General features: G+C 45.7%; 1 protein-coding gene across 1 annotated transcript; it reads right to left on the reverse strand.

Annotated features, from left to right (window-relative positions):
* Positions 1-4,234: 4,234 nt before the first annotated feature.
* LOC141987053 (cyclin-dependent kinase 4 inhibitor B-like) lies at positions 4,235-8,068 on the reverse strand. Its single transcript, XM_074952099.1, has 2 exons — positions 7,922-8,068; positions 4,235-5,521 (listed from the first exon to the last, which is right to left on the reverse strand). The coding sequence occupies exons 1-2, from the start codon at positions 8,066-8,068 to the stop codon at positions 5,240-5,242; spliced, it is 429 nt and encodes a 142-aa protein (XP_074808200.1). The 3' UTR covers positions 4,235-5,239.
* Positions 8,069-10,033: the final 1,965 nt, after the last annotated feature.

Below are 10,033 nucleotides of genomic sequence, written 5' to 3' on the forward strand. Positions count from 1 at the left end.
GGGCCTGGAAAATGGAGACGGATTTGCTTTAGAAGAGCTGGGATCAGTGGTTTTTGTTTTTAAAATGAGGAATATGTTTAAATACATGTTGGCTCTTCTCTAGGACTTTTCAGACTGAAGTAACACACCTTTCTTGAAGATGATGACAAATGGCCATGCAGATCCTGCTTTTCCAGTCTCTGTGTGGAGGCAACAAGGACATGTGGGTGAAATCCTGGCCCTTTTGAAGCCAGTGGCAAAACTCCCAATGACTTCAGTAAGGCCAGGATTTCACCCAGACATGCCAGATGTATACAGAGATATTTGCAAGATATCCTAAAACATTCTGTAGACAGGCTGCTCATCATCCATGGTTTCATTGGGAACAGAAGCAGGGAGTTATGCTGCAACGTTTGTCAATTTTCCAGGGAGAGAATTGCTATGACAATCAAACGTGTCCTCCTTGCTCATCACAGGTTTATGAAAAGAGGGACTGGAGTCAGATTTTCCATGTATGACTTTGCCTAGAGTGTAATCTAGACACACAGGGCAAAATCGCATACATGCATAACTCCCCTCCCAACTCCGCCAGGATAATTTTGAACCAGTTGACCTATATGGATATACACACTACATCTAACTGATTCAGCAGTATCCTTGACCCTCTTCACTGTCCGTGTCTACAAATGCAAAGTCGCATCAGATGGAACCCTAGTCTCCCTTAGGCACACTCCTGTGTACTTTCCCCCCCCCCCCCCAGAGTAAATTTGGCTACTTTCACGTTACTTTCAAATTCCATGGAAAAATTCCATTCACTTCAGTGGCGGCAAGATCTAGCCCAAAGATTACCCCAGTTGCTTAATTCGGAAATAGGTTTTTATTCTCCCCCCGCTCCCACTGATGTCCTGTCTAAGTATAGATACATAGAGTTAAACTTTAATATAGATCGTTATTAAACCTATAATGTGACACTCGGACGTGCTCCCAGAAGAGCCCGCGTATAATTTCCGCGGAGCTCGTACACGAAGTCCTGGCCCCATTGAAGTCAATAGGAGGTTTTCCACTGATTCCAGTGAGGCCAGGATTTCACCTATAACTGCTTGTAGAGGCGCATTTGATCTACATTCTGCGCCATTCATAGAATGAGGTGCGTTTAATCTGGAAAAGTACTGAGGTCTCTCCCCCCCCCTTCTGGGTAATAAAGGCACTCATAATACACGCATGCGCCCTCCCCTTTTGTGAAAACGGTGTAATCATTCCGAGGCACCGCAACCCACAGCATTTTGAGATTCATATGAAGCTCCCCTCCCTAGAGGGCTCTACATGCTGTCGGGGAGTTCATACTACAGCACATTCATAGCAAGACAAAGGCTTGTGCTGACTTCTGTATCCTGTGAGGGAGGGCTGGGACAATGTGACTTCAGGGCAGTGGCGTTTCAGCATTGCCCCGATGGACCCTTGCACCTGCACACTTAATAGTTTTTTGCAGCATGTGAGAAAACGCGAGCGGAGTCCGATCCTACAAGGTGCTGAACGCCCCCCAACTCCGTTAACTTTAAGAGGGGGGTTGCGGGCGCTCATCACCTTGCAAGATTGGGCCCTGGGTGGCCTGATTTTGAATAGTGCTCTCATCTCCCATACCGAGCAACGGGGATGGTAGCGGACGAGCACTTTGCGAGATCAGCCCCTTCCAGCTGAGCCCTTTTTCTTTAAAGTAACCTCCAGTCCTGGGTTTTTCTCCATAGGGTTCCGCGGTTTAAACTGCCGCTGAACAGCGGGGACGGAAGGACCTGAATGAGTTAAGTAGCGCTCGAGTATCCCAAATGCTTTCAGGATTTTCTTGCTGTGAGAACTTGGAGCGAAGGATGACCGTGGAAGTCTTGCCGGAGTTACAACTGAGGAAGCTGCACGCGCGTTGCCGTGTGCGGTGGACTTCAGTAGCGCGTCGACTGCAGAATAAGATCCCGAGTTGCCAATGGGGATTGTTCTAATTGTTTTGTTTTGGGGGGAGTTGTCGGAAAACTGAAATAAAGTTTCTTAGACATGGATCCAAAACGGTGTAGTGCCACCTATTCCTAACCTAGAATTCAAACACAGCCCCAATTGCCGTTATGGGGAGCTATTTTTCATTTTGGCAATCTGCATGGGTAGCATAGTACACTACATTTAAAAAAAAAACAGAAGCAAGAAAACTCTGCTTCGTTTGGCATCACTTCAATACTCTGAGGATTTAATAGATATAGGTATAAAGTATCACAGGTGTATGTGTTATCTTTATCTTTAATATTTAAGAATTATACATAACATTTTAAATCCACAGCGTGGCACTGATACCAAGTCTGGTAGAATTTTCTTGCTTCTCTGAAGTGTTTTATCCACGCAAATTGCCAGACGAACTCCATTTTCCATATTAGTGATTTTTTAAAAAAAAAATCTACTATTGAAATACCCATGGTGTTCAATTTGACATTTTATAAGCTTTCCGACAACCTATCTCTAACATAACCTCAACTAATATATATTGAATTTTATATTAGAAAGTTTAACAACATTGAGAGACAAGGGGGTGAGGGAATATCTTGTACTGGACCAATTTATATGTGAGCTCCAAAGCTTGTCTCTTGACCATCAGAAGGTCCAATAAAAAATATTCCCTCATCTCTCTAACATCCTGCGACCAACCTAGGACACTAGTGCAAACATAAAATAACCATCACTTTAGATTATCTGATTAACCCACTTTAATATTTTGCACGTGAATAATAACCGCTACTTAATCAGCTTAAGCAGTACTGAATGGGAAGCAGAAGCGATACACAAACATATTTATAAACTGTTCTTTCATTGATGTCCTTTGGGGGGGAAGCTGGTGTGCAGATAGCAATAATAACGAACATTCACACGCTCTTCAGCTGTTGTATTGGATGTCCCTGTTGCTTGTACCCATTGCTTATTTGCGGATTTTAAAAACAAAACGCCATAATAATGGTCCCAATCCTGGTTCCATTAAAATTAATGGCAAAGCGCCTATTGATTTCATAATAGGAATATTTTCTAGAGATACACGTTCACATTGCTAGTATAAAATTCATAATTTGGAAAGGTTTCTGAATCTGAGTGTATTTTCAGAGTTTCCCTCCTGGTAGGGATTGGAATGGGATAATTAATGTGGGTGTATGCCTCGAAAGTAAAATTAGGCGGGAAAAGTTCCTCACACTATGAGGGACCTAATTTAAAATAATCTAAATTAAAATATCGGAATGCAGAGCTGTCTGTTCTAGTACTGTTATGAATAAAAGCATTACTCTGTGATTTAGCATTGATCTATCACTTAGATCACTACAGAAACCAATAAGTCAACTTGCCTATTTTGAATCCTGTTATGAGAGGGGTCTAATACCAATCACAGGAACCACACTAGTTTATCTAAGAATTTAATATGCTGAATACAACATTTCCCCCTCCTCCCCCCACTGTGATGATATACAACATACTCTCCCGCTGCTTCATCTGCCCAGGGAGACTCTCTTGGTCGATAATAAGGAATATAAAGGTCCTTTACGCCATATTGTGAGGTTTTTGTAATTTGGGGGTTTTAATCTAAAAACCAGACACCAGAATCCTCGCAGTCCAGTTATTTAAAATAACTGTACACAAACACCTCTCCAATGTTCGTGTGCATATATCTCCCTTCGATCTAACTGGAAATAGTAGCTCTCCAGAGGTAAGCTATTAGCTTCATAAGAAGCTAATATTCTTCAAATCATTTGGTTCGCCCTAGAGGGCTCGATCCAATGTGTATTGGTATCCAGGGAAAGACTCCTATTAGTGTCAGTAAGTGTGGGATTAAGGGCCCATAATCCCGTTACCAATGCTGAGCAAATGGAACAGCAAGGGTTTTCTGACTGTAACAGAGTACAGCTAAGGAAAGGCTGCCATCCAATAAACAACATCCTCTTATTTTGATGAGTAAAATATACTCCTTTCTTTAAGTAAAAATTGAAAGCATTCAGCAGCTTGCAGGATAGGCTCCTTAAACAGTACGTACAACATAAAAACTTCCGAGGAAGCTATTTATGACTGTACTATGCATGTATTTATTGCTTATATAATGCATTTTAGCAGGGAAAATACTGATGGTTGCTCAGAGAGAGATCCGGCTCTAGATTCTAGAAAGTCAAGGGCTTTTAGCTGTAATGCAGGTTATTTAGCATCTTTAAATGAAGGGCTTGATTCAAAACCCATTGAAGGGGGTGGGAGGCGGGGGGAAACACTTTGAGTCACGCCCTAATGGGAACACTTGCAACTGATGCTGCTTGTGTGACATTTTAAGGAATATATTGTAGCTGTGCTGGGAAATTATATAGCATTGTTGCCGCCTTCCTAAAGGGTTTAATGGGAATGGAATCAGGCTGCCTACACGACTATGGGATTCTTAGGAAAAACTTTTTCACCAAGAGGGTGGTGAAACACTGGAATGTGTTACCTAGGGAGGTGGTAGAATCTCCTTCCTTAGAAGTTTTTAAGGTCAGGCTTGACAAAGCCCTGGCTGGGATGATTTAATTGGGGATTGGTCCTGCTTTGAGCAGGGGGTTGGACTAGATGACCTCCTGAGGTCCCTTCCAACCCTGATATTCTATGATTCCATTGATGTTAACAGGGAATTAGATCAGGCTCATGGTCCTGCCTGCTTTCTGGAAAGGTACCCCATTCCGTTCGGTTATAAGGTGGATAAGGTGGACACTCACTGGAGGAAAAAGCAGGCATGCCCCCAAGAGTGCTACCAGCTGGGGGCTGCACGCAGGCAGGATGTCTGCTCCATACAGTGCAACCTTACCGACCCTTTTACCGTGAAATCTTCTCTTGGAGCAACTTCACTGTAACTGGAAGAATAATCTGTTTGCCTGCTCGCTATAAAAGGAATCTGATTGTATCCAAGTTGAGTATCAAGCTGTTCCTCCAGAAGTGGGTTCTCTTTCTCTACACGCTATACAGTTTGACTGGAACCAAGGAGAGCAGCTGTTTTCTACCACAGCCTGTGAACCGTCCATCCCAGCCAGGGCAGTCCCCGCGAGAGAACCACAAGGCTGCAGCTGCCTGGCGGATGGGTCACCGGATGCCGTAGAAAAACCTGGGGTGAAATCCTGGCTCCACTGAAGTTAACAGGAAAATTTCCATTGACTTCAGCGGGGCAAGCATTTAATGAGGCCCCTGTGGCTGAGCTGTTAGCCCCGCAGACGGCTGGCCACACGCCCGTGCCCTATGCCTGGGGCGGAGCGGCACCCCTTGCAGGCTGGGCGCGGAGGTAGCTGACCACTTGCTGATGCCCGCTCTCGGCAGCTAGGTCAATGGGGAGGCGGCCCCATGTGTCCCGCAGATCCAAGCGAGCCCCGCCTCGGTGCAGCGCCACAAGGGTGTCCAGGAAACCTTCTCGCGCCGCATCGTGCACTGGGAGGGAGCCGGTGCGCGGGTCCGGCCGGTTGGGATCCGCTCCTCTCTGCAGCAGCAGCTCCGCCACCTGGGTGTTTCCCATCATCATGACCTGGGAGGGAGAAGCCGTCAGTCAGCCTTGATCGATTTAGGGTTCGGTCTTGCTCTCCTAGCAAGAATCTCATTTGGTCTAATGGGAATGTTATCTGAGTTAAGGTCAGAGTCTGAGCCGCATTACGCTCTCTAGGCGTTACTCTGGATTTACACCGGCGTAATGGAGACCAGAATCTGGTCGCTTGACTTTGGAATTACACCTGTGTTCCAAGGAGGTAAATCTTCAGGGTGATATCCGGACCCCGTAGATGTCCATGACAGAACTGCCATTAGCATCAGTAGGGCAGGCTTTCTAGGGTTTTGTATATTTAGCTACTTGCATACGTTGCATAGCTCTTGAACTACATAAATACATAAAAAGAAAAGGAGGAGTACTTGTGGCACCTTAGAGACTAACCAATTTATTTGAGCATAAGCTTTCGTGAGCTCAAATAAATTGGTTAGTCTCTAAGGTGCCACAAGTACTCCTTTTCTTTTTGCGAATACAGACTAACACGGCTGTTACTCTGAAACCTGTCATTACATAAATACATATTTCAAATGAGTATGTATTCTGATAATATTTTTCTGTAAACTTCATCTTAAACACTGAAAAAGGTAAACATTAAAAAGAGTTTACCCAGTGCAAATCAAGAGCATATGTACCAAATACATCCTTAAGCCCCCTCGCTCAGTAGCGATGTTTTTTGACTGCACTCATTTTTATATTTGATAAAAAATAAAACTCGCCATCACATTTATCAAGTCAATTTACGCAGACATGACCTTCATTTACAAGTGGTGAATGAGAGATGAACAGTTCTTTGAAAAATTTCCTCTGTGCAGTGAACTAGGAAAATGTACTAGAAAACTAATTCATAATAAAATTAACTGACTAGAAGAAAAGACTTTCATTTGACAGATTTCCATTGTAAATTAATGCTCAAAGAAAGGGCGGCAGAGCTGGAGGGGAAGTTTTGTCTTTGTTTTAAATCATAAAAGGAAATCCAAAACAACTCTTGACCTGGGTTTAATATACTTGATTGATTCTGCAGCATACTTAAATATTAAGTGTGTAAAATTTGTTCATGTGTATTCTGCTTCACATGCACAATCAAACAAGAGGTAGAGTTACTTTAATATGCTTTAAATGATTAGTAAAATATATTTGAAGTTTCACTATATTAAATGTGTCCAAATTTCAATTTATTTTAACCAACAATCTCTGTGGGCAAGATAAATAGAAAGTGGGTTAAAGGATGCACTTTTTAAAAGAAGAAAAAAGGAATAAAAACTCATCATAGAAATCGGTTGCAACATTTTTATCAAATGTAATTGAGCACAGACAGAATCTATGTAAACTGGTCTGAGAGACAGCCATTTTAAGGGCAGCAAAAAAGGGGAAGGGTTTTTAGTTTTTTCTAAACTCATCCACATATATGGACATAATTAAAAAAAAACAACAACCCCCCCACAAAAAGCAATAACAACTCATCCACCTATGTGGATAACTTTGTGTGTGTTTTTTTTTAAGTTATCTACATATGTGGACATGAACTTTAGCCACAAAACCCTTTCTTTTTCCCCCCTGCCATGTTTACTCCTTGGAAGTATAATTCCTTCCCCCTATAAATAGTCAAACAAAATGGCAGTCATTCAGAGTCCAGTTATGCTTGATTAAATGTATTGTGATCTGGCATTTTATATGATCAAGAGATTGTTTGAAATAGTAATTGAAACAAAGTACCATTTCCTAAATATAACTTTTAAATTTTTAATGTCCTGAAATGAATGAAGTTGATGCTAAAACATCTAAAATAGTGCTGTTTAATGTAAACCTTTTATCACAACACTCCTTCAGTTTTTTCTCCCTCTAGAACTTATTAAGGGGTGAAGAATCGAAACGGGGCACCTATAATTGTGGGATATGAACAACAAAGCAAAGTGGACCGTGTTATAGAAATTTAAGACGATTTCTATCCATATTCATACATACTGAGCTAGCACTTTGCTTTATTCTTCTTGTCCCCCATAATTACACGCGCCCCGTTTCGATTAGTCTTGTGGAAAATGTACACTTTAACTCCTAAAATGAATAATACCGATGAATAATAATTTTAAACGAGGGGCAATGAATTTTTAAACATCACATCTCTATTTAGCCAGCCAGAAGCAGAATTCGTTTCTCTATTAAGTGACTCCCGTGCGCTCCCCTTAATGGCCGACTCAATAGGTGTACAGAAACTAGAGATTTTTTTACAATCTCTAATTTTTCCATATTTGGAGTAGGCTCTCCCCCCACAGGGCGATCTCCCCTCGAACCAGCAGCGCTGGACAGCTTCTGTAAAATGCAAAGACCCTCTAGCTCGCGCTCCCCGGTGCCTGTGTCCCCTTCCAGCTGGGCTCCGTGGCCCTGTACCTGAATCGGGGTCCTGCCGAAGGCATTAACAGTATTGGGGTTCACCCCGGCTTCGAGCAGCAGCCGCACCCTCTGCCCGTCCCCCTGGGCCGCGGCGTTAGCCAGCAGGTCCCTCTCGCCGCCTGCAGCTACAGCCCCCGCCTGCATGCCTCAGGGCGCCAACTAGCCAGCTCGCCCCGAGCTTCCCCCACTCCACCGCCTTAACTAGCGGCACTGCTGGCACCGCCCAGCGTGACAGTTTGCACCGCCTTCTTTTTCGTCCCAGGCCCCCATCCTCCAGGGGCACGTGCGTGCGGGGCTCCCCCCGCCCGCCCGCCAGCCATGGGTGTCACTGCAGCCCCCCAGCCCCGGGAACGATCCCAGGAGTAACTTGGCTGTCTCCCTTCTCTCGCGCGCCCTGCTGGCCCGCTGCACGCGCGCTCCCCGCCCCCAGAGGAAGCCCTGCCATTGCGCGGGGAGGCGGCAGGGGCTGCAGCAGCGGCCGGGATTGGAAAGCAATCCCTGCCCATCACAGGCGCCCTGGCGGGAGCTGTCCCCTCCCTCGCTAGCGCTGCGCGCCCTCCTCGCTTTTCTCCGCCCTGATGCTTCGCCCCTTGCACACCCGCTCTCCTCTCCTTCCAGCCGCGGTGTGTCGTCCCCCCCCCCCCCGCGCCTCGCCCAGTTACCCCCGCACACGTGCATCCCCCCCCACGCGACCCCCTCCACGGTGCTCACCCTCCTCCTGCTCAGGGTGATCTACAAGGAGGGGCGCCCTGTGGCTCGGCTCAAGCGCCGTCTCCTCTACCTTGACCGTTACTTTGCCACTTGACAGCGAATCCGGACCCAAGGCGATCTCCGCCGGTCAACATCTCTCTCCTGATCTCGCCAGAGCCACCCACGCGAGCTCCGGGGAGAAAACTTCTTTCGATCGGGGAGGTGGACCAAAAATAAGTGGGTGGGGTGGTAGGTGAGGGGCAGCGCCCTGCTCTCTTGGAGACACCCATCAGAGTGGTGGGGGAGGAGGGAAAGCCAGAGCAGGAGGGCGCAAGATAAAATAACCTGGCTGCTGTCCTCCATCCATCCCACTGAGCCAACCACCCAGTCTCCCTTGCTCGTGCGGTTACATTACCCCTCATCCGCACCTCCCACCTCCCAGGCACCTGTCCATCTCCTTCAGTCCCCCGCGCCCCCTTTGCCTGCAACCCCTCTTCTTGATCCCCTTCACCCGCTGTCTACAGCTAAAACTACCGTCTTGGCCACCTCCGGGTCTTTAACCATTTCACCCCTCGGGAGGCTCCCATTTGCACACCCGGTCTCGCCGGTTAAAGTAGATCAAGGAGGAGAGGACGCTCCCAAATTTCGCTGGCAGTCGTGGTTCCATTATACAGTACCGTCATGTGACTGTTGTGTTGTCTGCTAACCAGTGATGTTGCATGCATGGCAACTGTGTGAGTAGATATTTCTAGTAAAGGTGCTCTTGTTCCCAGGAAAATCCTGGATTCTTCACCAGCCGCGACCGGTACCTTAGATAGCGCAAAATAGACAGCACCTGTGCGGGAAAGGGCTGTCAAAGCACTTCCCGTTACAGTGCCATATTTTCGGGTCATGTCTAATATTTGGAGAAATACTCACGAAGTGGAGGCAGAAAATGTGAACAACGCCGATTTTATTCACTTTACAGCAAAAGTTTCCATGAACAGAGTCATCTGTAGAAGAAGTCTACGCGGTTTTATTTTAGATAACCCAGCATGATTGCACAATCCGAGCCCGCTAACTCGCAAATATAGAAGCAGATAATAAACTGCTAGACTTACCTGAATATGTATGTCCATTCCACCCCGGTGAAATTAACACAGCAGCGTATTTGTGCATGCCACTTAACCTACAAAGAACAATGCCAGCAAGTAATCGCCATGAGCAACATCCCAGCAAGCAAGTAATCGCCATGAAAGCAAAGACGAATAGTAGCTTCTGAAGCTAGTAAGATTTTCCTGTTTTCACTAGAGGTGAAATCCACCTCCACTGTACGTGCCAAATTCTGCCCTGTAGAGCGCTGTAAACTTATCACATTCAGTTACAACTCTATAACGCAGTCAAGAGTCTCATTACCATTTTGTGAGGTTCCAGCCCAGA

Source organism: Natator depressus, chromosome 5 (assembly GCF_965152275.1).
Source record: "Natator depressus isolate rNatDep1 chromosome 5, rNatDep2.hap1, whole genome shotgun sequence".
NCBI lineage: Eukaryota > Metazoa > Chordata > Testudines > Cheloniidae > Natator > Natator depressus.

What these genes read in the sequence shown, in the direction of transcription:
- LOC141987053 (XM_074952099.1), bottom strand. Translation starts at nt 8,068, where the DNA reads ATGCAGGCGGGGGCTGTAGCTGCAGGCGGCGAGAGGGACCTGCTGGCT. An exon ending in TCGGCAGGACCCCGATTCAG is followed by an intron (nt 5,522 to 7,921) that starts GTACAGGGCCAC and finishes TCTCCCTCCCAG; the next exon opens with GTCATGATGATGGGAAACAC.